Here is a 26,987-nt window from a genome sequence, read left to right as displayed (position 1 = left end):
TTGCTGTAACCTCGCTAAGACTAAAGCAATGACATTTGTTGCCTTTCTGCCCATGGTCCCATTTTCAGGTTGGACCTGTATGCTCTGAGTTTGTATTTCTAATTCAGAAAAACAGTAAACTAAGTTTAGAAAAAAATTATATTATTGTAAAATAGAAGAAAGTCAAGGTGTTTTGCTACTCTTAGTCTTGCAATGTTATTTGCTGTGTGGAGTTTCACCTTTTTTCCACTTTCCTAATTGTACCCTCATGTCTGTTCAGAAATGTTGCTCCTGTGGTATCTCACCATTTCAGTTTTCGAGTTAGCAATTGCTAGAAGGTTAGTTATTCTTGTACTGCAATTCTCTGATAGTATGAAGCTTTTTGTCTCAGAATTTTGATTTGATACAGCTGTTGTTCCCCTAAATTTTTAAAGAATGAACCACACCATTTTGTATGTGACTTGCGACAGTGTAGTCTGTTGCTGAAGACTAAGGTGTGTATAGGCTTTACAAGACTTCTTGCTTTGCTTATCAGTTGTTTGGAGTGTCAGTGTCTAGAGGATATTCTTTCTTTACTTCAGTTGGACAATACTGAAAAGAAGAATCAAACTGTCAGGAAAACCATAATCCGCAGCAAACATCAGCAACTAAAAAATAACAGATTCAGCGTGCAGCTTTCAATAATTGTCAAATCATACTAAATTTCTGTTTTAGAAATTGGAAGGATTAAGAATCTGCAATTTTACTAGCTGTCTGTACTGTATGTCCAGTTTAATCATGATTGGAAGGCAGAATGTGGATCTTGACTGTTAGGAGTCTTTGCATGCAAAGAGGGTCCAGCTCACAGCTGGATAGTGAAAAGTCGCTGTCTTTACTGAAGACTAGCTGCAGTTATTAGTTACTGGTAATGGCCAATATATTGAGATACAGGTAGTATTTCTGGAGCTATTACGATAGTGTTTGAGGGTTTTAACTTAGGGAGATACTGGTAAGTGATGGATCCTAGGAGGGAGAGACTATGTCTGCTTAACTGTCACAAACTGCATTACAGTAGGAAGTGTGGTTAAGTGATATTGATGCTGATCATTCTGGATTTCTGAGTGGTGTCATCTTATCAGAGATTGTGAAGCTTCTGAATATCGGGTTTTGATGCGGCAGCTTCTCTGTCCATACAAAAACATTAGAGAAACTGATGGGGTATTGTAGATAAGTAATCAATTAAAAATGAAATATTCCAGTTTTTAAAACCAAATCACAAAATGTTTCTCTTGAGAGATAAATACTAAGATAGTTTTAACAGGTCTTCCTAGGTGGAGAATGGAGAGCAAAAGCTGCTAATGATTATTAGGCTCAGTTAGATGTGGTAGCTGAGAGATTTTTACTTTAGTAATTGAAACTAACTAGAAGTCTTACTTTCTATGGCCATGTGTAAACTAACAGGGATGAACTTTTTTAAAAAGGGGGGTGGTGGCATAGAAAGTTTTTAAGTGTATGAGTGACCACTTTGAAAAAAGATGGTGTATGCAATCAGAAGGCCCAAAAGGAGGAGAGGAAAAATTCAATAGCAAAGGATGTTTTGAATTTCAAAAGTTTAGCAGCAAAGTTGGTCATTCCCAAAATTTAGTTTGAGGTGAATTACTGTCTTAAGTAATTGCTTGAGCATCTGTTTAACATGTGTTTTATGTATACATACATATAGAATTTAAAAACTAGGAGACTGTAAATTTTTATGATCCAAGCCTGAGCGAGAGTGAAAAAAAATAAATTGCAAATAACCCAAAAGTAGTCTGTCAAGAATGGAATAGTGGCTTACTGGTTTTCAGATATGAGGTATAATTGACTTACAGATTTTGAAAGTTTAAATATTCTAAGTAAATGGTTAAAATTATGAAGATCTGCAGTTTGCCCCAAACCTGTAAGAGCCGCAGACTTAGAAACGCAAGTGGCTTATGGGTGGGAGTAGCAAGTAGGAAGCAAAACTCTTAGGCAGTGTGTTAAGACTGATGGCAGGGAAGTATCAAGAAAAAACAGCCTTCCTTTCCCTCAGACTTGCCTCTTCCTTTCTATTTTTATTGTGTTTTGTTTTACTTTGCTGTAAAAATATAATTTATTCTTGGCATCTTGATGGTGTATTTAAAGGGTGTTTGAAAGATACATGAAGTACCGCATTTAGTATGTACTAGATCTAATGCAGGAAATATCTTTTCAGTCCTTTTACTCTTCCTGGAAGCATTCTTTAGTGATTACAAAATTTAAAATTAAAAAGTGCTTTGAAGCACTTTATATTGCTCATGATGAATTTTAAAAGATTGCTGACATGCTTAACCACCCATTTAACAAAAGAAACTTGTATAAATACCAACAGGTAGAAACTTCTTCCTATCATGTCTGTGACCTCAGGTTAGAGGAACTGTGGAGTGTGAGGTAAATAATAACACTGAGCTACATGTGTAACCAAAGTTGTATTTTTCTTTCTCAGGAGAAAAAAGAGCAAGAGCCGAAGTCGAAGCCATGACAGGAAGAGGAGCAGAAGTAAGGAACGCAAACGGAGCCGAGATCGGGAAAGGAAAAAGAGCAGAAGCCGGGAAAGGAAACGGAGCAGAAGCAAAGAACGCAGACGCAGCCGTTCTAGAAGTAGAGATCGCAGATTCAGAGGCCGCTATAGAAGTCCCTAGTAGGTTATTTATGTAGAGTTGCATGTGTGCTGCTTCAGTGTATGATGTGGAAGCTTAAAAGTTTCAGTCTCTGCTTTCTAAATTGGTCACTAATCATCTCAAAGAAGGTGAGAGGTTAAGGTTGAAGAGTGTCAATAAATACGGAGTGATAAAGAGGAGGACAGTAATGTATCCAGTTCCTCCTTCTAGTTTTCATTCTTACCGGAACGCAGAAAGATGCAAAAGCAAGTGAAAGAATGTGTACAGCTGACTAGAAAACAAAGTTAATCACAAAATTAAAATAACGAGCAAGTTTTCTACATGTCCTAACTATCTTCAGTATATGAACCTAACGGTTCAACTGTCAAAAAATGAATAGTAGTCTATGACTTCGGTTACAAGCTCATAAAACCTTCTGCTTGTGTTACTAAAGGTTTTTACTGGGTTGCTGGTCTTAAACACTTACTGCATAAACACCTCCTCTGTTTATGCATCCAAACTGGAAGCGTCTTGTCTTAGTAATGCCCATGCATTGCATATTTGCCCTGCTTTTTCTCAGACTTGTTTAGAGGCTGTGGAAGAATTCTTCAGTTCCTCTCAGATCTTTGGCTTGATAGAACTTCTGCTATAGGTAGTTCCTGACTAGTTGTAAATCATTTCTCAAAAACCATTTTTTCATCGGTGTTTATTCTATGTTCTGCTGTTTTGTATTCCTGCCCTCCCCTTTGCTCCCCATCACCTCTTTTTGCCTTCAAAGAAGCAGAAAAACAGTGAGAACTGGGCTGCATGCTTGGCTTTCATTGATTACCTAAGGCTGCTGTTTGTGTCTGCTTTTGTCCAGGTCTCATCTCAACTGTTGTCAAATTTCAGACTGCAAGATCATGTCAGAAGCAGGCATTTGAAAAGGATGTATTTTTTTAATCATGGCATGTAATGTCATCTGCAATGGAGAAATCACTCTCAAGATGTTTGAGAAGACAGTGTTTACCTTCTGATAAATTGCAGGCTTCTACAGTTTTCTGCACATGAATTGTTTCCTAGGTGGCTGGGTCCCAATCCAGGGAATGCATTCCTTTTGGTACTCTTGAAATGTAAACAAAAAATGCCTGAGGTCTCAGGGTCTCATTTTGTACTAAGTCACCTGGATGTTGGTGTTTTCATGGTGAAAACATACTGCAACTCCTGGCTCTGCTAAGATGCAGTGGCATCCTGTGCTTCCATCAGTCCTGTGTACTTGGGGATCATAGAGCATACCAGCCCTGCTTTTACTTTGTCTCAAGTATCAGGCCTGTCAGAGCCTCTGTAAAGCTGCTCTGGGCTTCAGCTCTGAAGATTTCAGTTGTGCACAGTTGGCATGCTTTCTGCAGCTCTTTGGCACCTGTAAGATTATGGTAGCTAGTTGGGTTGTGCCAGTGCCACCGTTGTGGCTCCAGACTGCCTCGTAAACAGAGGACCACGATCAAGATCTTCAGCCTTCCGTATGTGGAGCCTGCCAGTCTTCTCACCTCCAATGTGGTGTTGCATGGAGAGGATGTCCTTCATCTCATCACTTGGTTGGGGGTTGCTGCATTCTCCTAGCTGTGTTGGAGGATTTTGTTCTTTGTTTTTCCTGTTGTCGCTGGGTGAGAAGGTTCTTCACCTGGAGAAATTTGGGAGTTTCAGTGTTCCTGTCTTCCAAAATAATTTCCTCAAGTAGAGGTTGAAATTATGGACATTACAACAATAACCATGTCTGTTTTAATGCATCAAGGTATGTTGTGCCAGGAAGGTAAAATTACGAGGGATCTTTTTCATTGTTCTGATACTCTTCCATAGCTGTGCTGGGCAATTTCTCTGCTATTGAGAGACAGTGAACAAAAAGGCGAGATAATCTAATATCCCCTGAGGATACAAGGTTGTGCTTATTGGTTTGGCAGTGTTGTGTTCCCTGCTCTAGTTGCTGAATTGTTGCTTTCATTTAACCAAGTAGAATTTTAGTGTTTAAAATAGTTGAGTGGAAGACTGGTATAGGGCAACTACGTGCATCCCAGAGGCATTGGTACTGACTGTTGCATAGCCAGAAGTTGGCCATCAGTTGCTTCTAGGTCATAGATGATGCTCTTGAAGTGATACACATGCTAATGCGATTCCAAAATTCTAGTTTTGGCTCACAAGGTGCCAAAGAGAAGGACCTCAGAAGATATGAGGGAGAACAAGTCTTCATTTCCCGTTCAGGACTCTTCAGTGCAGAGACTCGCCTTTGAAAGCTGTATAACGGGCTTTTGGGGAGACACAAGTTCTGGAGGTGAAGCCTCCTGCATCACCAGCCTCGTTTGAATCAGATACTTTTGGATCTACCAAAAATGGTGCTTCCATATGAAGAAACAGTCTCTGTAGCAGTGCCATCAGCTCAGCGTTTCAAAAGTAACTACCAGAATGCTCTTGCTGGCTGGAGAATTTGAATCTGGAATCCCACCTTGTGGGGCTGTTCAGACAGTTTTAAGTTCACGTTACTGCAGGCAGTGGTGTAGCTGACTGCAACATCTAGTTCAAAATGCTTTGTGGCTGAATCTTTTTTTTTTTTAATATTATTTTTTACTCTTCTTCCTCGTGATCTTTCTCATTTGCTTTATAAAGGCACCTTTTCAAGCTAACGTCTCTAAACTGAGATGTTTTTGCTGTGGGGGGTGATGTGGAAGTGTTTCTGCAATAATGAGAAGAGAAAGTGTAGTATAGGTAATTCTGAAGGAAAAGGAGAAGAGTGTGCCACAGAGAACCTGAGGACTTTGAATTTGTCATCTTTAAGCATGAGATAGTGATTAAATGTTTTAATTTTTTAAAATTGGGTGACTGGCTTGCATTGCTTAGTGTTCACAGGGTTTTTTAATGTTACTCTTCTCGTGTATCTTGCCCCTTAAGTGTTTTACAGTTACATTATTAGGTCTGTTGAGAGAAAGAACTTGAGTAAGTATTCTTGCTCAGATATCTGTCTGACAAATCCCAGCTACTTCTAACGTACAGTAGAAGTCACTTAGACTGTCCTGTTGCTATTCTTGAACCAAGAATTTGGGGAAAGCTGCTGGGAAAACAGGGTTATTACATGAGAACTGAAAGTTCATTGTGATTCTCCTGGACTTTGTTAGCCAAAGCTTGCCTTTTCTGAGACTCTTTTGTTGGAGTCTTGGATATGACTGAGCAGGTGAAAGCTGATATTTTACTGGCTGTCTTCTGACCTGACTGTTGTTCTTGGGCCATGTGGTATCACGTAGGTTTAGGAAAAAGTGTTCCTAGCTGTGCTTTGGCTATACACAGGACTTAGTGTGTTTGGCTTATGAAGAAGGTAACCACTAGACATAAAGACAAATTGCTTGTGACTCGGTGCTTCCATACATGATAGCAGGAACTGAGCAACAATTGCAGAGTTCTTATGCAGTAGGAGGAAGGAAGAAAATTTCCCTGAGACCTAGAGCTTTACAAGCAAGACTCCTTAGAAAAACTCAAAGAAATGCATCCTGCAGAATACTGTTGGATCTTCAGAAGGTAACTTGGGCCATCAGCTTGCCCTAGGCAGTTTTCTGCTCAGTCTGTTCCAGTGGTCTGTTATGGCTTTAGTTTGCTGGTCTTCTTCTAATGTTTCTCCCATGTAGTCATATAAGAAAGATACTACTTATTTGTCAAAATTGAAAATGGAAAAGAGATTTTTGGAGTTGGGTGGTGTGGTGGTTTTTTTTTTTTCCCCTCGGAAGTTGTGCATGTATTTGAAAACTGTTACTGTGTATCTTCTCAGGTTTTTTTTCCATTAGGTTTAGACGAACACTTAAAACATTTCTTTTGCTGTTTCCTTAAAAACTCATGTTCTTGATTATTGACCATCATTTAGTTGGTCTTCATTTTAATATTGTGGAGTCACTGTAATTGGTTTGTCTTGCTGCATTTAATTCAAATAGAGAACACCATGTTCTACATCAGGAGATGTGAAGATGCAAGGTAATCTCATCTCTGATAAGAAGCCAGCCTCTGGAATTAGTACCAACATTCCCAGATGCAGCTTTTGGCAGTATGTGTCATAGACACCGGAGAACCTGAATGGACGCTCTCAGCAGTCATTTGTCTGAACTTGAGTAGGAAAAGGAGTAATTTATCCTAGGAAAAAGAAGTCTGGTTTTGATCAATAGCGATCTCATCTCAACATGTGCCTGTTTATGTCGTATTTTCTCTTAATAAGTAGTTATTTCTCTTCATAAGTAGTTTCTAAATGGTCTTTTTTCTTTATTTTTTTTCCAGTGTTATACAGGGCCATATTTCCCTTGCTTTAACCTGGCCAGCACGGTTTTGGATCTTGGCCCACTACTTCAACCTGTGTCATGACATGTTTAAAAATGGGCATCCTCCTCCTTGTTGTGGATGCTGAGTTTAACTATAAGCATTACTGCTCCACTGAGTAGCAAGAAGACGTTTATCAGACAAATTGGTTGGCTAAATTGACTTAGTGAAAGACTACTTAATGCCTTCAGACTGCTGTGTCTTTCAGGGTGTTTTCACATCAATTTAGTCACAGCAGAAAGAATCAATTCTGTGCAGATGGGAAGACAAACCCCCTAGCATTCAGTCTGTGCAGCAGTGCCTCTGCCATTTGGTGGATATACAGGAAGAACGTTAACAGGTGTTGTTCTTTGCCTTGTATCTACAAGGATATCAAGTTCAGGGAGAACATGATAGGATGAATCTTACTATTCATGACAGTGTCTGTTACCCTGTGCCACAATAACTAGCAAGAGAACTGTCCTTAACGTGGAAGCAATGGGCAGATTGCCATTTGTTCTAACAGCCTTCGTGAAGCCTGGAGAACTAAAATTAGATTCAGCCAAGAGATTGGATTCCTTCTGTGGTGATATGTCTATATAAGGTTAACTGCTGGTTTAAATGGTTCTGTGTTTTGATGTCCATTAAGAACTTTAAGTAAAGGAAGCTGCATTTACGTATTCGTAGCACTTCAGTGGCTAGAGCTGAGACAACATTAGTGAATGCGTCCCTTGCAGATGTCTGCAGGGAGCTACTTTGGTTTCCCCTTGAAACCTTCAGTTTTAAAATGTTGCATTTGAGTAAATAGTCCTGCCAGCACCACTTTGCTCAAAACTCTGAGGCTGAGTTCCAGGCCATTAATGTACTACTTTGCGGTCATCAGTAGGGTGTCCACATATACGTGTGGACAAAAAAAGTGTAAAGAAGATTACAGCAGTAACTAGCTCAGAATATTTTGCACATACAAATGTGCCATGTCTGGCTGGCTCATGATTCAGTTCTTCCTTGGAGTCCTGCATATTCTGGCATTTTGCGATGCAGATGAAACTGAGCAGGGAGCATATTCTGTGCCTTTTGGTTTGGAGTGCTGCACGTTGCTTATGCATGCTATGGGTGCTGCTAATGGAAAATGTTTACAAGACCAGGTGCAAGGGTGGGTGAGCACTTGCAATGTGATGTGACTACAGACAGGGAATCTTGAATTCAGGTACTCTGGTGAGTAATGTCTGTCTTTGCTTTTGCCGTAGTTCTGGTCCAAAATTCAACAGTGCCATCAGAGGGAAGATTGGTCTGCCTCACAGCATCAAATTAAGGTTTCTGAGTTTTCTCTACTTTTTATTGTATCATTAATAGGTTTTTGTTTAAAACCAAACTGATATATTTGAAGGTTTTCTTATAGTCTTGTTGATATCTCTTTATAGCAGACGACGCTCCAGAAGCAAAAGTCCCTTCAGAAAAGACAAGAGCCCTGTTAGGTAGGAATTTTTACACGTGGTGGGGTTTTTTTGGTTTGGGTTTGTTTGGGTTTTTTTGTGTGTCCAATTGACATTGGAAAAGTAATGGTGAAATAACGCATGACTGCTTGCTCTCCAGCTTGTATTCACAAGTAATGCTGGAATTCATTCAGAAAGCCCATGAGAGAGCACTGAAAATACGTTGCTTTCTCCCCATGTCATAAACTATCTCTTCCCTCCCCATGACAGTGTACAATTGTAAATAATGTCAGTTTGCAAAACGTGTCTTGCTTTGCTTTTTGTGTTTCTGTATTCTCAATCTTCTTCCTGTTAATTGTGATTTAAATTAGCTAGCTTTTCTGCTAAATCTTACTTTAATAATCTTAAGTACAGAATGGAAAAGTACTGTACAAATGCTTCTTTTTCCTATTCAGTATGTATTGATGTTATTTGTAGAGAAGCCAGGTACCTTTGAAATCCAAGAGGTGCTTATCCATTTTTAGGCTTCTCATTTAAGGGAGTTGGATTTAGATAGCTGCTAATGAGATTATTCTCTAAATTAATGCACTTAAATTTAACCAATCTTGCTGTGTTTCTTTTAATTATTAGCAAAGTCTTACTGAGATAATTTAGTTTAAATTTTTCTTGTGTATTCTCAGTAATTTTTTTTTAATATTTATAAAAATATAAATACATATTACATGACTGGAAACTCAGTCCGGGATCCAGCATGCTAATTCTGTCCTGTACTTAAGTACAAGTCAAATTTTTTTAGATTTGAAGCTTTAACACCTTCAAAGTGGTGCATCTAATTTCAGCTAATGATCAGTATAGAAATAAAATTAATCTAGTGATTCTGGTGTAAAGGATGAGAGTAATTATTCACTATTCATACTTTTTTTTTTATGGGTTAACAAGCTGAAACTGTAAAATGAGGACTGGGAATTCTTCTTGTATAGATGTCAGTATTGTTTATGCAGTGGCTGTGGTGACTCTGAAGTGACTGGGTAGATGTAAGATTTTAGTTTGCAAAGCCAAAAAAAAAAAGTTTGTACTACTTGTCTGAAAGTTCAGACAGCTAGTCTGTGATCATTAATCCCGTTTTCCTTTGTTTTCCTGTCCTTTCATCTCATCTTTTTGACTGCAAGCTCCCTAGTGGAACTGTTACCTGTTCTGGACAGTAGCAAAATGGCACCTCTGTTTAGTTGGGCTTCTGTACTTAAAATACAATTTGCCAGTCATATTTAATGCTTACAGTTGAAACAGGATGTTTAGTCATGTTAAAGAAGTAAAAATATTATATTAATATTAGGTATTCCCTTCAGTTCTTGATCCTGCCTTTTTTAATATGGCAGGTGTTTTTTTCCCCCATCAGACTTTGAAGTACTGATTATTTAATGTTTCGTGCATGGTCCAGAGATGAGTTATCTTAATTCAGGTTTTTTTTGTTGTTTTTAACTGAACTTTTCTCTTTCCAGAGAACCTATTGATAATCTTACCCCTGAAGAGAGGGATGCTCGAACAGTATTCTGCATGCAGCTGGCTGCAAGAATTCGACCGAGAGACCTGGAGGAATTTTTCTCTACAGTAGGGAAGGTAATTAATAGGGAGATTAAAATGATTCTGAGTACTTCCTCAAGCTGTCCTAGTACAGGATTGATATTCTGCAGAATTGTAGTCAAGTGGCTTTCTGGAGCTTCCTATATGGGTTAAAGGGGGGGGTGAATGATGACCAACATTCTTAAAGGCTTTGAACATGAAAACTTAATTTATCAGGAGTTCATTGTTCAGCATGTGATGTGATGGAAAACATGGCAATGCAATTCTGATTCAAACAACTTCATTTTTCAGAAGTTTCAGTCTTTTGCAGATAGGTCTGCCAGTTACAGTGTGATTTAAAAATTAGTTCAACTTTTAATTCTGAAAAACTTTATTTGTTCCATCAGCTGTAAGTTTCTGGCTTAAAGCATTACAGTGCTGCAAGTATTCTATTGCCCCTGTTGCTGTAGCATACTACATTTGACTTCGAAAGGCAGCTTTTAATGCTAGCTTGCCTCTGGGATATGTTTGTTAAGGTAGCTTTATGCTACTCCAGATTTGCAGCATAATTACAAAGCCATTGGCTTGGCAAATAATCATCCGGTTATTAATACCTTTCTGAGAAATGGACTCCATTAGGTTTTTTTCCTTTATCTCTAACAGCATTTATATACTTGCCTTTCAGGTTCGTGATGTGCGAATGATTTCGGATAGAAATTCCAGGCGTTCAAAAGGAATTGCTTATGTAGAATTTGTTGATGTTAGTTCAGTGCCTCTGGCAATAGGACTAACTGGACAGAGGGTCTTGGGTGTACCAATCATAGTGCAAGCATCACAGGTAAGGAGTTGTAAACCTCATTTTTATTCATGTTGATGAATTTATTCTTTATCTTGCTGGAAAACTTACTGTTTGAAAATTTAGTTACCATTGAATGTTTGGAACCTTAACAAGAATGATTATTTAAGCTAATTATAAACGGACCTTTGTTTCCCATAGTTGACAGGCAAATTAAAGCAATTCAAAGTGATACAAATGCATTTTGAAAATACAGATGTTAAGAAAGTAGTAATAATGAAACCTGTAATAGCATTACAGAATTGTAGTATATATTATGTATGCTTTCCAGCACGTATAAAAAATAAAGTGTTAATTTACTAGATGCAAGCCAGAATTCTGCATGAAGTTGTTCAATTTGAAGGCTTTCGGGAGCTGTCTCTCTATACTTGGTCATGGCCTTGGATTTTGTAGATTTTAAGTTAAAGTCCGATGGATAGTATGCAGATTATAAAACAGCTTGTATTTTTTGATGAATCTGCTAGTTTTAATCTGGTAGATGTATACTGCTGATGTTAGAGTTTTTTATCAAATTCTTACAGAAGGTTTTTCTTTTTTCCTTTTCTTAGGCAGAAAAAAACAGAGCAGCAGCAATGGCAAATAATCTGCAGAAGGGCAGTGCTGGTCCTATGAGGCTCTATGTGGGATCATTACACTTCAACATAACTGAAGATATGCTTCGAGGAATTTTTGAGCCGTTTGGCAGGGTAAATTTTAATTTGGCATGTTGTGTTACGCTAGTTTATCTGAAAAACCTAGGTTAGTTGTAGAGCACTCGCAGCTTCTGGAAATAATTCAGCTTCACACCTGCAAAACATTTGTTTCTTTTTCTCGCTCTTCTGTGTCTGTACATCCACAAGGCGTTAGACACATAGTTAGTATTGGAGAACAAATGAGAACCTTGATTTGTGATGTGAACCAGTGATTTTGAATGGCAGGTCTTACGAAGGAAAGCTGAGAATTCAATGAGTACCTAAAATTACAAAACAAAACACCAAACAAAAAATCCCTATGTTACATCCTGCTTCTGCAGCTTGTAAATATCTCCCTCCTGCCACATGATTGTGAACGGGGGCTCCATTTCACGGGTTAAAGCACAAAGCACAGAATCAGGTCTGAGTTCTGTTCACTGTGAGTGTAGTAGCTTCATCTGTTTCTGAGGATTTTTGCTTAAGTTTTAGCTCATGTTACTACCATGAACTAGCGGTGTGTCCCGTACAGCTCTGACACAGGCCCCTTTTCACTCCTGATCATTAGGCCTCAGTTTGTGGCGTGGTAATATGTTTTTTGTAGAGAGAATTATGGAAGTGAGCAGATTGAATCTGAAGTTTCCAGTGGAGTCATAATAAATGTTAGCCCTACTGTGCTAACTAAGGTATCATGGGTATATCATTATTAGATAGGGGAAAAAGTAATATAGTTAATATTCTACTTAATGGAAAAAAATAAAAAAATTATCAAGCCCATAGATGTTTTTTCATACTATCTTTGGATATTAACCCTGCCTCATACATTCTGTAACAGTGCTTTTCAGATGCTTTATTCAGATTCAGTATGTGTATCCCTTTAATTCTGTTGTGCAAAAGCCTGGAAAATTGCAGCAGTTTATTAAATTTTAGTCTATGTGGCTGTTCTTGTTTCGTTTTCTCTCAAGGTCTGGCAGTAGAATTAATATAGTTCAGGAGGCTTACATGTAGAGCTGTGAAGGTTTTTCCTTCTCCTGTTTCCATATACTTCAGTCTTAAACTCAGTTCTTCCTCTTACTTCTGTGTTGCTGTCTCTTCCCAACACTATTTTATGGCTCACGGATGACTTACTGAATTCAAAACTTATTAGTAACTGTAAACTTCTAGGAGTTCCCGTATGCCAATAATTATTTTAAATATGCACCTTTTTCTTAAAGCCCCTGGTCAAAGCCACGCAAACTGCTTTTCTTACCTTGTAAAATGGAGTTTCTCAGGGTATGAGATGCCATGACTATAATGTTTCAGTTAGGATTTGATGATGTCTGCACGCTCATTGTCTGCTAGAATGTTGCATCAGGACCAAGCCTCTGCCTGTAGCTGGACTCAACATAAAGGATAAATTGTACATCGCCCTTATGTTTACCTCCTTCTGTTTTAGTATCAAAGTATGTATCTAGCTGCCTGTACGCTAATTTTGACTGGAGGAAGGAATGAGGAACTGACTAAAAAAATAGTGGTTTCACATTCATATATGTATATTTGGCAGGGCTGTGTTCAGGTTTTGTTTTGATATCTTGTGGTTTGTTTCAAAATGTCTGATAATAAGTAGTTTTATTCTTATTTTTAGATTGAAAGCATTCAGCTGATGATGGATAGTGAGACTGGACGCTCAAAAGGATATGGATTTATTACGGTATGAATAGAGTTGCCAGACTTAGACAATTTCTGAGTGTAACCTTCCCATTAGTAGTATAGCTTACTCTGCAATCTCTCTTAAGTCTCATCTTGGAAATGTCATGTTGCAGGACATGCAACAATGGCCTTTTTCTTTGTTTCTGCCAGTTCTCTGTGGGTATTGTGGTTGAATGCACATGTTTAGAATGGAATAGTATGCTTTGTGGCCAGTGCCCGGTAAAGCAATGCTGTCTTCTGCAGGCAAAGATACTAGTAAAGACTGGCACTCTCACAGTGCTGTGAAAATGATTGAATTTGAGCTTTTTAAGGGAAATAAAATTTTAGAGGCTAAAACTTTCCATTGAAAACGTCTTTCCTCTTTATCCTCAGATATGTAATTTTGTGAACTTGAGTTTCTTGACTGACCTGACAATTTGTCATGGAAAAAAAAGTCTCGGCTGGGACCTCTGGCACTTGGAGACAAATGAAACCAAACTAACTATATAGCTAATATTTGATTGTTTTAACACTGACAAAATATTTGTATATTTTATTTGATGTTATGCAGCATAAAGCAGAACATCTGTTAGGAGTAGCCAGTAAATGCATGGCAGTTACAAGGTTACAAAGGAAATGACTCATTCGTGGAAAGTGTTGAAAGAGAACCGCAGCCATGATTTCTGTTGATTGCAATATGTAGATGCTCTAGCTTCAACAATAATGTATATTTACATATATTCTTACCTAAATATGAGAAAGTAAATATCCAAACTTGTGTGTTTGGTTTAAATGGAAAATAAGGAGCACATTTAAGTTAGCTTGTAGCTACTGTTATCTTTAAATTTAGTGTTTCTCATGTTTATGTAACTGGATATTGCATACAGTAGAAGTGTTGTTGAATCCTGTAGGCAGTATTACTGAATTTATATTTTTCCAATCTACAGTTCTCAGACTCTGAGTGTGCCAAAAAGGCCTTGGAACAACTCAATGGATTTGAGCTGGCTGGTAGGCCCATGAAAGTTGGACATGTAACTGAGCGCACTGATGCTTCCAGTGCTAGTTCATTTTTGGACAGTGATGAGTTGGAACGGACTGGAATTGACTTGGGAACAACTGGTCGCCTTCAGTTGATGGCAAGACTTGCAGAAGGTATGTGTGGTGATTAATAGGAAATGTGTGAAAACACAGAAGTTTGCAGAATTTGAATTAGTACACCCCACAGAATATTATGTGAAATGCATGGAATGGTATTTTTAAGCTTTTGGCAATAATAAGATTTCTGATACTTCTGTTACTGCATTCCTAACTGAGTGAAAGGCGCTTGCTACAAGGCACGTTCATATTCTATTCTAGGTACTGGTTTGCAGATTCCCCCGGCTGCACAGCAGGCTCTGCAGATGAGCGGATCTTTGGCATTTGGAGCTGTGGCAGGTAAGAAATGATGACCTATTTATTTTTCAAAACTACTTTATGCTTTATAATTTTGAGACAAGAGGTACTTACTTTTGTGATCTTTTAAAATGAGAACATAGGTATTACAGCATGTTTTACAAACTAAAACGTTGCAAATCCATGAGCAAATAAACAGTGACAGTATATGACAGCTTTGATGGGCGTGATTCACTTTGCATTATTTTTGGCAAATATGTTGTAGTTCACTTAATTCATCCCAAGCCTTCATCTCTTTACCTTTACTATTCCCTGTACTAATGGGGACTTTCTACTGCAGTGTAAATGCTGACTGTTAAAAATGGCAGGCTCATAATTGGAAGGGGATTGACCCTTCTGAAAAAACAGAGCTGTACCAGGGGCAAGAAGGTTATTAGGACTTTATGGGGAACATGGCAACTAAGACTGCAGTAGCGTTAGGTTTATGCAGTGTATGTCCTGATGAGGAAGGACACACTATGTCAGGGAATTTGTGTGTTGCTTGGAATTGACTATAGTTTGTGTGTTCTGCAAGTGGGTATGTTGGAAGTGTTACTGAGACTTCATTTTGTTGTGAGAGGGAATGAGGCTGAGGATATGACTGCTGCTGCTAGTTCATAACTGGCCTAAACAGCAAACTGTTTGAGAGGGCTTCAGAAGTAGAGCAATGAGTAACTTCCTGTAGGAGATTAGGAATTTACAGAGTGGAATTTCTTCTTGTTATTTTTTATTAATATAAGAACAAAGGGCATGAACCTGTCATAGCAGTAGAAAAGACTTGAATGTCACAAGTAACTAGATGCTGGAATGTGTGAGAAGTTTCAGGAAATCAATAAAGAACAGGTGGCATTATTTTGTTTGTCTTCCAGCAGAGTTTGTGACAGAAGTGATTCAGACTTAAGATACACCTGAATCATGTTAACTGGAGTTCGGGTGCAGTTTTGAGAAGAGCATACATGTGAAACTGTAGACAGCTGCAAAAAGAATATAATAGGGTCTTACTATAGATACACCCTTGGAAGGAAAAGGAACTGGCTAGTGAAAGAAAAATGTGGGTTGAGGAATAAAGGTTTTTTTCCTTTTTGAGAAGAAAAAGATGAAAAGGACACAGTGGCAAGGAAAAAGCATATCTAGTCCAGAAAGAGAAGGAAAGGTAAACACCGCTAAAATTAGATCACCTTTAATGTAGGTGATAAAGTGGTGTGACAGTCTTGCTTGGAAACAGGTGTTATCAATGAGAAATGAGAAATATTTTTAAGAAACACCAATCCTTTCCTTACCCCCATATGCTGAAACAAATAAGCCAAAGAAATCCAAACTCCCCAAATCAGGAACATGGCCAAAAATGTCTTGACAGAGCTGAACTGTTAGGATAGCATGGAATCAGTATGAGACAACGTGGCTGTGGAGGAATAAACGATAAGGCTTAATACAGGTTTTTGAAGAATGTGCATGTTTAGTAACTGTAGAAGTAAAAGTGGTAGGAGTAGCATTGTTTATTCCACTTGTATTGTACAAAAGGAATAATGCAGGCGTTTGCAACTTAAGTAACTTTGGAAAAAGATAAAGCTTTTTACTACCATAGAGTCATGAGCTATCCCCAAAGTGAGATTTGGTTATGGATTAAAGATCTCTTTACTCTTGTTAGAGAAAATTACTACCAGGAATTATGTCATTATGGGAGACTTTAACTTCCCTGATACAGATTGGAGAAGAATTGCTAGTAATAATGGTGGGGCCCAGATATTCCTGGATGTGATATCCGACAAATTTCTTCATCAAACACTCACTGACTCATGAAGAGGGGATGCTATTTTAAACTCAATTTGGTAAGTAATGAAGATGTTATGGATGAGAATAGAAATGACCATTGACTTGAGGGATCATGAGTTGCTCAAGTTTAAATGGAAGGATAAACAAAACAGGTCTGTAACTAAGGCTTCTGATTTCAAAAGTGGTGGTTGAAGAAACAAGGCAATAAAGTCGTCTGTCTAAGCAGCTTGGGTGTTTGAACAGGCAGGATGTAAAAAATTTCTTCAGTTCCAAATTGCTAATGCTATATTGGATCTGTATTCCACAGAAAGAACAGTCCTGTTAGAAACGGGCTCCACACTGAACTGGTTGATTAACTATCTCAAAAGAAATAAGGAGTAAGCACAGAGCCTATTCTTCGTAGGAAAAAAGACTGATAATAAAATAATATTTTTAGTTTGGGAAATAGATAAAATGAGAATTACCTGCCAACAGTCAGACTGAGTTAGACCTTGTAAAAGATGTGAAAGCATAGATGAGGATTTACAAACTCTTGAAGAGAACAAAAAGGAAGTGGGACTGAGGTTGAATGAAAAAATACTCCCAAGATGTTTCAAAAGAATCTTATTGCCTCAGTTTGTAGTGGGGACACTGGTCATAAAGTTTGGAGTTTGAGGAAGGTAAGCTAGTAATATGGGTTTAAAAAAAAAAAAGAAAATTATTCACAAGGTAGAAGCAAAGCTAAAAGTACAAGCTGAATGTACTCAGTTCAGAGTAGTAAGAAAACTCCCATCAAATTAATGAGGGAATGGGTACATGAAGTATGAGGGCTGATATCTGGTATTGTCAATAAATATTTTAAGTCTGTGATACAACATATAGCTAGAACATGTAATTCTAAATTACCTGCACTTAAAAGGAAGGAAGAACAACATAATCTGGCCAGTTTCCAGTCCTGTTACTCTGACCTTACTTCTCTCCTTCAAAAGTCATAGTGAAGATGGGTAAACTGGAGAATATTATTAAAGCATAGCCTACTTTCAGAGAAACTGCATTTAAAGACTAACTTTGATAAAACTGACTTTCCTAGACAGAGGAGCAGTAGTAGAACTCTTCTCTCTGAACTTTTGACTTGTGTCATTTGGAAGTTACTAAACTAGAGAAGTAGGAAGTACAAGATGTGTAAAGAAGCTGGCTCAAAGAAAGAGGGATTTTTTTCAGGTGAAAGCTGGGAAGAGGCTGTTGTTGAAGCCAAAGTTTAGGTGTTGGGCTGATCTTGTTTAATAGTTACAAGAGTAACCGGTCAACAAGAGTAGGCATGAGGTGAGTAAATAAGAGGTTCTGTCAATAAGAGATTCTTGGGGTGTTGTGCATTGTCCACCTGTTCAGGATTGAAACAAATTCTAGTTACATAACCTGGGAGCTTAGCAGTGAAAGATGGCCAAGGAGGAGGAAAATATCTAAATACTTCAGTTTATCAGTGAGTGAATATGAACTGTCAGCGTGATGCATTTTTGAAAGGGCAACTGTGTTCCTAGAGGTAGCATACTTGAGCACCTGAGATGTAACATACACATTCGTGAACAGTTCTGGTCACCCATGTTCAAGATGGGTTGAATCAAACTAAGGAAGTTAAAGAATTCATTTTACGGGAGACCTGAGAACTTGGATATTATTCCCATGGAGAAAATTCCAGCAGGAAAAAGAATTGAAGCTAAAAAGTTGTAGCTGTGTACTTTCTGTTCTCTAGTAAATTCTATCTGAAACTTAAAATAACCATGAGGCTATAGAACATTCTTATGCTTTGTGGGACAAAATGTGCCTTACTTTTGGGAAGGAACTCTGTTTATGAAAAAGATCGAGATAGTGTGGGATGAGTAGGTGTTATCATCCAGGACCTCTGTTTGATCTGCTGTTCTGTTGTAAGTAATTACTTAGAAAACTGGGGAATACTTGGCAGGCTTTTGTTTATTTAGAGCTAGCTGTGTTTCAAAATAAACATGCAACTTCATTTTGTTTTAAGACGCAAAATGCTTTGATAGATATTTCTGTATTTCTGCTTTCTCTGTGCTAAGCATGTACTTCTTAGTCATGCTAAACTCACTACTCTTACAGATTATATATACAGAACATACAGAAAAAGTTACTTTGATCTTAACTTGACAGATGTATTAATTTTAGTTTCCACATATTATTTAAAACTGCATGTAGGGAAGAATAAGAGTTGACAGTGAAGAGTGACAATGAATTTCTAAATTCTGAGTGAGTTTAGAAGTGAGAGGAGAGGACAGGACCATTCTTCAATCATGAGCAACAAGAAAATTCAGTTAGTTGATGAAAGAATTGGTGGACAGGGGGTTATGTTTCAGAGGTGGTAGATAATTAACCTATGAAACTTGTTGCCACAAGGTACTGTTAGCTGATCTTCCTATGTTTAGAACAGACTTGACTCTCTGCCCTAGACAGAATTTGAACTGGTGATCTGTGTAGATTTGCCACATCTGGTGCAGGTGGCCTGGAGCATTCAGCTGTAGAGCCCCAGGCTGACCAAAATTTGGTACGTTCAGCTGTACGTGATGTATATGTGCAATTGTGTCAGAATTGCAGAGGGAGAAGTCTCTGTCCTCATCTAACTAGAGTGATTTAGGATATTCGTGGATTTATTACTTTTTTTAAACACATTTGTTTACAAAAAAAGTTTGGGTAGTAATTAGCTAGGTAATTAGTTACAGATTTGGCCAAATCCATGCAGTTTCTGCAGGGAATAGAGTCTAAGACAGTATTCCCTATTATGGTATTTCTCACTCTGTGGAGTTGAGGATTTCTTTGTGTTCAGATCCAGATGGAAAACATGCTAAACGTAGCCAATTCTTGTTACAGCTCGGCCTTCAGAGCTTGCTCCTTCCATCTCTTATTTTTCAGTCTGGTTCCTAGTATGTGTTCTTCTGTGGAAGTCGCTTGGGAAGGCACTTGAGGAAGACTTGTCTTCGGGGCTCTCACTGCCTAATACTTAGAGCAAAAAAATCCACTCCTGTTGGTCCCCCAGTGTTGTGGAGGAGGGTTTATTAGACAGGGAAAAAGTATGTTGATACCTGATACCTTCAGCTATTTCCAAGTAAGCTTGGAAGCTTACTTGGGGTCCATCACTTCACTGCTTTCTAGACAAGTGAATTAAGATGACGGTTAACTTTAGTCTTCTAACTCCTTGCATTTGTGTGAATTGAATTGGAACATAAGTGAAGAGGCTTATGCTTACATTTCTTGCCTTCTGAAGTTTTCTGTTGGTTTAAAGATGTCGAGTATTGGAGTCATATACTTGGAAATGGTTAGAAAGTCTGCATTTGTCTGTTCCCATTACTTCAAATTGGGACAGCTATATGTTATTAAACAAGTAATTAGTGTTTTCTTGGCAAATAAAACATTCTGAACACTTGAAAATGTTTTGAATTTGAAAAATACCAGAGTAACTTGTGTCATTATGACATTTATGTGGAAAGATAACAGGTGAAATACCACCTTATTCTACTTGAAATTTAATTTCAATAACTGCTTTCAGAATGTCACATTTGGATAACTGTGTGCTTAAATGTTTTCTGTTAGTAAAGATGCCAAACTTCTAATGCCTGTAGGAATTGCTGTAATTATTTTCTCATGGAACAAAATACATCTTGCAAAAGAGTTCAAGCATAGCAAAGGCAAGGTGGAAATGATACATTGAATTAAAGGACATGGTCATGTCTTTAAGGTATTGTTTCTCTTTGAAATATGCTTACCTTTGTGGTAATGGATTCTCTGTCAAGTACAGAATATTCCATCTGAGAAGTTGAAATTAGTGAAACTACTCACAACTAGAGAGGAACAGTGAGAGTGGGTTGAGGTACTTGAACAAGCTCTTAACCACAAAAATACAAGCTAAACAACCTGACTGGCAGGTAACAATACTTTAATGCTAGCAAGCATACTAATTAACTTCTGTATATTTTTCTTTAGATTTGCAAACGAGACTATCTCAGCAGAATGAAGGTAAACTAGCATTTGATATAACTTGTCACCAGTAGGTTTTGTTGCAGATGTCTGTAAGTGAAATGCTTCTGGTTTGCCAACAGGCCGAGAAATTGCATTGTATTAGTGTCTGTAGGAATCATACTATGTATTGATTATTGACTGAAAATAACAATGTAAGTTAGATACTTCACCTTTTCTTTGTAGCGTTTCCTCAGTGTTGGTAACATTCCCCAGCCATATGTTAGTCCCAGAAAACGTGTGGGTTTGTGTTTTTGTTCATGGGTTTAGGTGTGGTTGGGTGTGGGGCGTTTTCCTGCCTTAGAGGGGTCTAGAGGGGTCTGCCTTAGGGACTAGAGGGGTTATTTGAGAACGAGGACTTTGGGGTTACTGTCCTTGGATTAGTCATCATCTTATTCTGACTGTGCAACCCTTAATGTCTGCATATGTAGAGAGGTGGCCGTTATTTCAGCTAAATTAACAGAAGCTTACAGCCTGTGGAAAGGGCAGCCTATAGGACAGTGCTTATCTTTAATAAGATGTACTGTGATGATGAGCAACAATAAATGACAAGTAATAATTTCATAGTTACTGGGAAAGAGTATAGATCTATTCTACAGTTATAATTTTAGTTGTCAATTATTTCCTACATTATGCATTTCCAAGGGACAAAAGTACAGATATGCTTTTTTTGAAGGATAATTCAACATGTTTAAAAATACATTTTGAGAATTCTCAAAGATGTCTGTCACTTCCTGTGAAGTCAGATGGGGTGGTGCCACTCCATCCTGAGCTGCTGCTTGGCTTCCATGAGGAGAAAAAAATTAAAAGTGCTGATGGCATACAACTCGGGCAGAATTTTTAGATGCATGCATCTGCATTTAAATGTTTAAATTGAAAATCTGCCAAAATCAATGTACAGGGTTATCTTTTCACTTTCAGCTTCAACTATAGTTCATCTGTGCTATTTTTTTGTATTGATCAATTTAAAATTTCTCTTTCATAGATAGTGTCTAGTTAGAGTGCTGCCTTCAATTTTCTGTTTAGTTAGAACTGTTGCTATTATTGCTGAATGTTGGGATTTTAAAGAATAGATAGAAGAATACTCATTTAAATTGGAGCCATGCGTAGGGGGTTCTTAGATTTGTTACTGTTTTTTTCCATTACAACAGTTCTGGCTGCAGCTGCTTCTGTACAACCACTTGCAACACAGTGCTTCCAGCTTTCCAACATGTTTAATCCTCAAACGTAAGTGATTTATCATTGTCTGTTTCTGTTTGGCATTTGTTGATGACTTCAACATCTGAGAAAGGAATCAGAATGTTGTAGAGGGTTTTTTTGATGGGTTTTGGGATGGATTTTGTTCGAGTGATAACAATTCCATCTCTGTCCTGTTCTTCTTCCGCCCCCTACAGTGAAGAAGAAGCTGGCTGGGATACAGAAATCAAAGATGATGTGATTGAGGAATGTAACAAACATGGAGGAGTTATCCACATCTATGTAGACAAAAACTCAGCTCAGGTATGCCTGGTTCCAAGGAGACACTGAGCAGGTTTTAGGAGTTTTGTTGCTTTGTAGTATATAGAGGGAGCATTACAAATACCTTCCTCCCCCCACTAAACTGAATCTAAACTTCTTGAAGTTTCTTTGCAGTTTTTGCAGAATGTAGGTGGTTCCCTCCTGGTTTGAGTCACTGTGTGTAAATCGAATGCAGGTATGAGAGCAGTTTTCTAGTGTGGCAGTCTGCTCTTACAGATTTACAGAGCTGGTTACTGTGGAAATACAGGCTGAAGAGTAGTAACCTCTTTAGTTCTGGCATTTGGCTTTTCCCTTAAGCTGTGCATTTCCCAAAAGCCAGGGACTTCCAGTTTCCTCTATTTCTAGAGAATATGGGCTTTAGCACAAAGGACACCCTGCTCCAGCAGACTTGAGATGTGCAGTTAAATGTGTGCCTAATCCCATGCTTGGAAACAGTTGTGTTCACTAGTAATGTTAAAGTCTTGCAGTGGGCAGTAGGAGCACCTAGAGTTATAACAGGGAGGAAGGGCTAAAAAAGGGCTACTGATGCAGACTTAATTACAGGTTAATGCCGTTTGAGGGACTGTCAGCCTGCATCTTAAAAAGGCTAATACATTTTTCTTCTGTGTTCACTTTGTTTACACAATCCCCATTCTGGTTCTCTCTTCCCCTGAATTTCAGCTCTCAGAATATAAACTGTGGAAGGTCTGTAAAGAGATTTGGCTGTCCTGAACCCCTTTATATAAAATTCACAGCCCAAACTGAAGTACAGTTTTCAAACGCTCTCATAGTCAGATTAATTTCTAACCATCAGACCCTGGAAGGTGTCCTGTTGTGTTCCATTCCATTGTGTGAGACTGAAATCTACACTGCTGTCCCTGTCAGTATTGTTTAGACGGGATTGTTCTGCCCCGGTAATGCACTTGGCACTCACAAACCTGTGTTATCACTGTGCTGCTTCTACAGAAGACTCTTGTCACCTGAACCCCTTTCCACCTGGATTACTGAGATGTTAGATGAGGGATGAGCTGCAGTCTAGTACATAAAACAACATACAATCTTTCCTAGCATTTTGTAATCTTTAAGATCACTGCTGTGTTGGACTACTGGGCTGATGGGAGGTAGAAACCTTTCCCGCAGTATATTAGTCTATTACTATCTTAGAGAAAACAAAATGTCCTTTGACAGATGGGGGGAGAACCGCAACAAAAAACCCAACACACAAACCCCCAAAAAAGCACCACCCCCCGCCCCCAAAAAAACGCAACAGCCCTCAACATACCTCACATAGGTTCTGAGCACACAGAGCTGCAAATCTGGTTCACATTAGCAAGTGGATTTAAAAGAAAAAACTACTACTACTATATCATGAGTTAGCTGTTTGTTACATGAAATCCATTTTGTCATAGTAGCACAATGATGACCTAGATATAAAATACCCACTGATATTTAAAAATACTGTATTTGAACATAAGTTTCCACTGTGCTGTTCTGTTTTCCAGGCTTAGATTCTGGTCACATTATCTTTTAAACATTTTCATCTCGCATCTTTTTAGGGCTCTTTCCCAGACAGCCAGACTTCCCAGGCTAAGGGCTGTCACTGATCAGCCATGACGATGTGATTTGTTGTGGGTGAAAAGGTTGCAGTCCCAACTGAACACGTGGCCTCGTGTACCGCACCAGCCTACACACACTGTGGTGTGTTAAGGAAAACTAAAGCTTTATGTTGCTGCATCCCATTTCAAGGTTTAAGCAGCTCGGATGTCTATACAGGGGGAAGCCGAGAACAGAACTGTGTGTGTTAATTGCTTAGTGCCTTAAACATCAGCCCCTGATCTCAAGTTTCCCCCCTGAGAAGGAAGGAGTTAGATCACAGTGGGAAGAGTTAGTACAGGCTGTCAAAGGCTGCTGAAGGGAAGGCTGGGTTCTGTTTCTTAATATATTCTTTTCCTGTAAAATCTGTTTCAGCTAGAAGCTGATCTGGTTCAAGAATTACTGATAGTATTCTATTTTTAAGCAGGCAGCCAGAAAAATGCATACACATTACTGTGGGCGTCTGTATGTCTTGCAGTTGTTCAGTGTGAATATTGCAGTACTCTGGATTAGGCTGGTTTAGTGCTTAATTTGCAGATAGAAAACTTGAGGTATCTTCGGCAAAGTTAAAAGATAAATCTGTCATTCACATTAGATACCATCTTAGGCTCTTCTTGCCCTGCTGTGATGGGTTCTTTCCCTTCGTCTCAGTCCTTGTTCAAGTAAAGACAGACAGATGCTGAAGTTCGTGTAGGAGACTTTTTACAGTACCAGTCTTCCTTGAAGTGCTGGACATCCTTCCTGCCCCGGGGAATGGGGAGTGCTTAATCCCTTTGAAAACCAGACTGTGACCCTGCTTGTTCAGTTAAGCATTTGTGGTCAAAGTTGGTGATTTATAGAACTTGATGGCTAGCGTGCGGTAGAGGTAGCCAAACTCCTTGTGCTTTTCTGTTTCGCGTGAGATTTGTAACCAGGAGCCATTAGATACTCTCTTGAAGGGTTATCAAGAGCAAGTAAGCAATCCATTACTTGTCGATTCCAGATCGAGCTCACATTTGGTCTGTTTTGCAAAATCCTGTTTAGAAAAGTTTCACGCTAAGATAACTGTTGCAGTATGGTAATGCATGGCAGTAAAAAACTGTCCGCTGCTCCCTTTTCTCACGCTCATTCTGCATTATTGGTTGACACCAGTAGGCACGTAGCGAGGCAGGTTTGGCTCCGTCACAACCACGCGAAGGAAGTGTCTGAGAACAGGCGATGTGGGATGTTTCTCAAGCTTCTAATGGACTGTAACACTTCTGTATTACAGGGCAACGTGTATGTCAAATGTCCTTCAATTGCTGCTGCCATTGCAGCTGTAAATGCATTGCATGGGAGGTGGTTTGCAGGTGAGTGGATTTCATGTAGAGACCTACCTTTGTTCATTAATTGCAGAAATGACCAAATACTGTTTTGGTTTTGTTTTTTTATCTTCTGATTAGGTAAAATGATTACAGCAGCGTATGTACCTCTTCCAACGTACCATAGCCTCTTCCCAGATTCTATGACTGCAACCCAACTACTGGTTCCTGTTCGACGATGAAGATGGATTTAGTCAGTTTTGTACATAGTTATTTTTTGGAGGAAGATTGAGTTATCTTTTATTTAGATAAAACTAAAGGAGAGGATTTAATGTCATTTTGTGTACACTTCCTGCTACCTTTAAAAATAAAATGAAGTAAGCAGAAATGCAGTGTGTTCATTCTCCCTAACTAGCATTTCCACTGTATACAAAGCTGTTGACTTCTTGTTCTGCCTTGTAATTCTTGTACATTTACTAAGGTGATCTGTAGGAACTGAGAAGTAGCTCATAGAAAACAAGTTCTCTGTAAAAGGCAGATGGGACATAATGGCATTTTAGTGTTTCACAAGCCTTTCTTTTAATGCAGCAATTACATTTTACATTTCACTAAATGTAGGTGATCTGCTAAAGGTTAATATCAGAGATAGACTTTATGAAGGGACATATTTAGTGTTTTGTATAAATGGAAGATTCAAAAGGCTACTGAAAGCTGACTCTAGACAGCCACTCAGCTTGCTTTGTGCTGAATAATTGGTAAGAATAGAAGGATTGAAGGGTTTTATTTCTTGATGGTAACTTTTGATTAATGTATCTGTAAAAGTTTCTTTGTAAATACTGTGTGAGGTGTGTCTAAGTTTCCAAACAAAACGATCTCTGCATTTCCAGATAAGTTTCTATGTATGCAGTGTGGCACAGTTGAAGGATTTCAGCCGAGTCTGAAAATTGGTAGGAAATACAGAAACATGTTTTGTTCTGGTTGCATATAATCTTTGCTCTTTTTAAGCTCTGTGAGCTCTGAAATATATTTTTGGGTTACTTCAGTGTGTTTGACAAGACAGCTTGATATTTCTATCAAACAAAGACTTTCATATTGCAACAATCTTTGTAAGAACCACTCAAATAAAATTCTCTTAAAAAGGCCTTTATGAAGCTTTATTTCTCTGCTCTCCTAATGTGACTTAAGCGCTGTGTGCTGAAGACTGGCGGTGAGATGCTAGCTGTTCGGAATACCACTCCTCCAGGAGAAAATGCAGGAGCTGGTTCCTGCTGTTCTGAACCTTCTGTGTACTGCAGCCATGGTTGGTTAAGGGCCCGTGGGTTTTCTCGCTGCCCTTTCTCAGGCCTGCTGCAGATTCGTTCCAGAGAGAACTTCCCCCCTGCCCACCTCTGCCCCCATCTTTCACAAATGGTTGTGAATCCTGGGGATGTAGGAGTAATTTATGTTGGCTCTTAGTCTGGTTTCTGTAGGGAAGCCTGCCCAAGTGGATTGCCCTCTTAGCACCCCTTTCCCACCTCCCTGTTGCGTTTAAGCACTGGCTAATAAAAGCTGTGTTTGAAAGGTGTAGAGAGATGTTCCACCCGGGTGGGTGAAGGTGGGCTGGGCAGGGATGCTGCCAGTGCTCTGAGACAACGCGGTGGTGACCTGGTCTCCAGCCTCTCGGGCGCTGCCATTCAGGGTGTATGTAGCTGTGGCTGAGCTGCGGCACGGCAAGAAGACTCTTCAGCGATCCAGGAGGAAATGGGACTGGGCAACTGGAGGCAGTACAAAGGCAAATGTGGGGAGGGGCCCAGAGTGTACCACAGGAGATACCTTAGGAGTACGTGACACAGCTGAAGAAAGCCAAGCAAAGCTGCTCTCTAGTTTTGCTTGACCTTATTTTTTTTCAGTTGTCAGTAGAAAGAGGGGACCTAAGCGATGGGGTGGAATGGAAACAGGCCCTGCTCGGGGGTGCCAGGCGAACCCCTGCACGGCCTCCCTCACCTTCCCGGTTGCCTTTACACAACAGATATGGGGCCCTGGAACTTGAGGGCCAGGCAAACGAGGATGTAGGCGAAGGTCCATCCAGGGGGTCGCGTAGGGTGAGGCAGTCAGCCCCACACATTATGACTGCCGCTGCTAAGAAAAAAAGGAGGGTAATTGTAGGCGATTCCCTTCTGAGGGGAACAGAGGGCCCGATATGCCGACCGGACCTGTCCCACAGTGAAGTCTGCTGCCTCCCTGGGGCCTGGGTCAGAGACATCACTAGGAAGCTCCCTGGTTTGGTACGGCCTTCTGATTACTACCCGCTGCTGGTTATACAGGCTGGCAGT

The 26,987-nt window shown here is 39.1% G+C and overlaps 1 protein-coding gene across 4 annotated transcripts in view; it reads left to right on the top strand.

The window, feature by feature from the left end:
* The window catches only part of RBM39 (RNA binding motif protein 39), a 29,360-nt gene extending 3,534 nt beyond the window's left edge, over positions 1 to 25,826 (top strand). For 2 of the 4 annotated variants that reach the window (XM_009283242.2, XM_019473131.1), the window contains 14 exons: positions 2,459 to 2,653; positions 8,162 to 8,227; positions 8,336 to 8,389; positions 9,847 to 9,964; positions 10,593 to 10,745; positions 11,312 to 11,449; positions 13,056 to 13,121; positions 14,047 to 14,251; positions 14,456 to 14,533; positions 20,273 to 20,305; positions 21,457 to 21,532; positions 21,700 to 21,805; positions 24,645 to 24,723; positions 24,817 to 25,826. In XM_009283242.2, the coding sequence (XP_009281517.1) occupies positions 2,459 to 2,653; positions 8,162 to 8,227; positions 8,336 to 8,389; positions 9,847 to 9,964; positions 10,593 to 10,745; positions 11,312 to 11,449; positions 13,056 to 13,121; positions 14,047 to 14,251; positions 14,456 to 14,533; positions 20,273 to 20,305; positions 21,457 to 21,532; positions 21,700 to 21,805; positions 24,645 to 24,723; positions 24,817 to 24,917 (1,468 nt within the window). In that variant the 3' untranslated portion in view covers positions 24,918 to 25,826. Of the gene's footprint in view, positions 1 to 2,458; positions 2,654 to 8,161; positions 8,228 to 8,335; positions 8,390 to 9,846; positions 9,965 to 10,592; positions 10,746 to 11,311; positions 11,450 to 13,055; positions 13,122 to 14,046; positions 14,252 to 14,455; positions 14,534 to 16,235; positions 16,958 to 20,272; positions 20,306 to 21,456; positions 21,533 to 21,699; positions 21,806 to 24,644; positions 24,724 to 24,816 lie in introns of those variants that run through there. The other 2 variants (XM_019473130.1, XM_009283243.2) reach the window with 2 other exon arrangements.
* Positions 25,827 to 26,987: the final 1,161 nt, after the last annotated feature.

The sequence above is a fragment of the Aptenodytes forsteri genome, unplaced genomic scaffold (assembly GCF_000699145.1).
Source record: "Aptenodytes forsteri isolate BGI_AS27 unplaced genomic scaffold, ASM69914v1 Scaffold38, whole genome shotgun sequence".
Lineage (NCBI taxonomy): Eukaryota > Metazoa > Chordata > Aves > Sphenisciformes > Spheniscidae > Aptenodytes > Aptenodytes forsteri.
The sequence above is the reverse complement of the archived record's forward strand: the minus strand, read 5'-3'. Positions and strand labels throughout refer to the sequence as shown.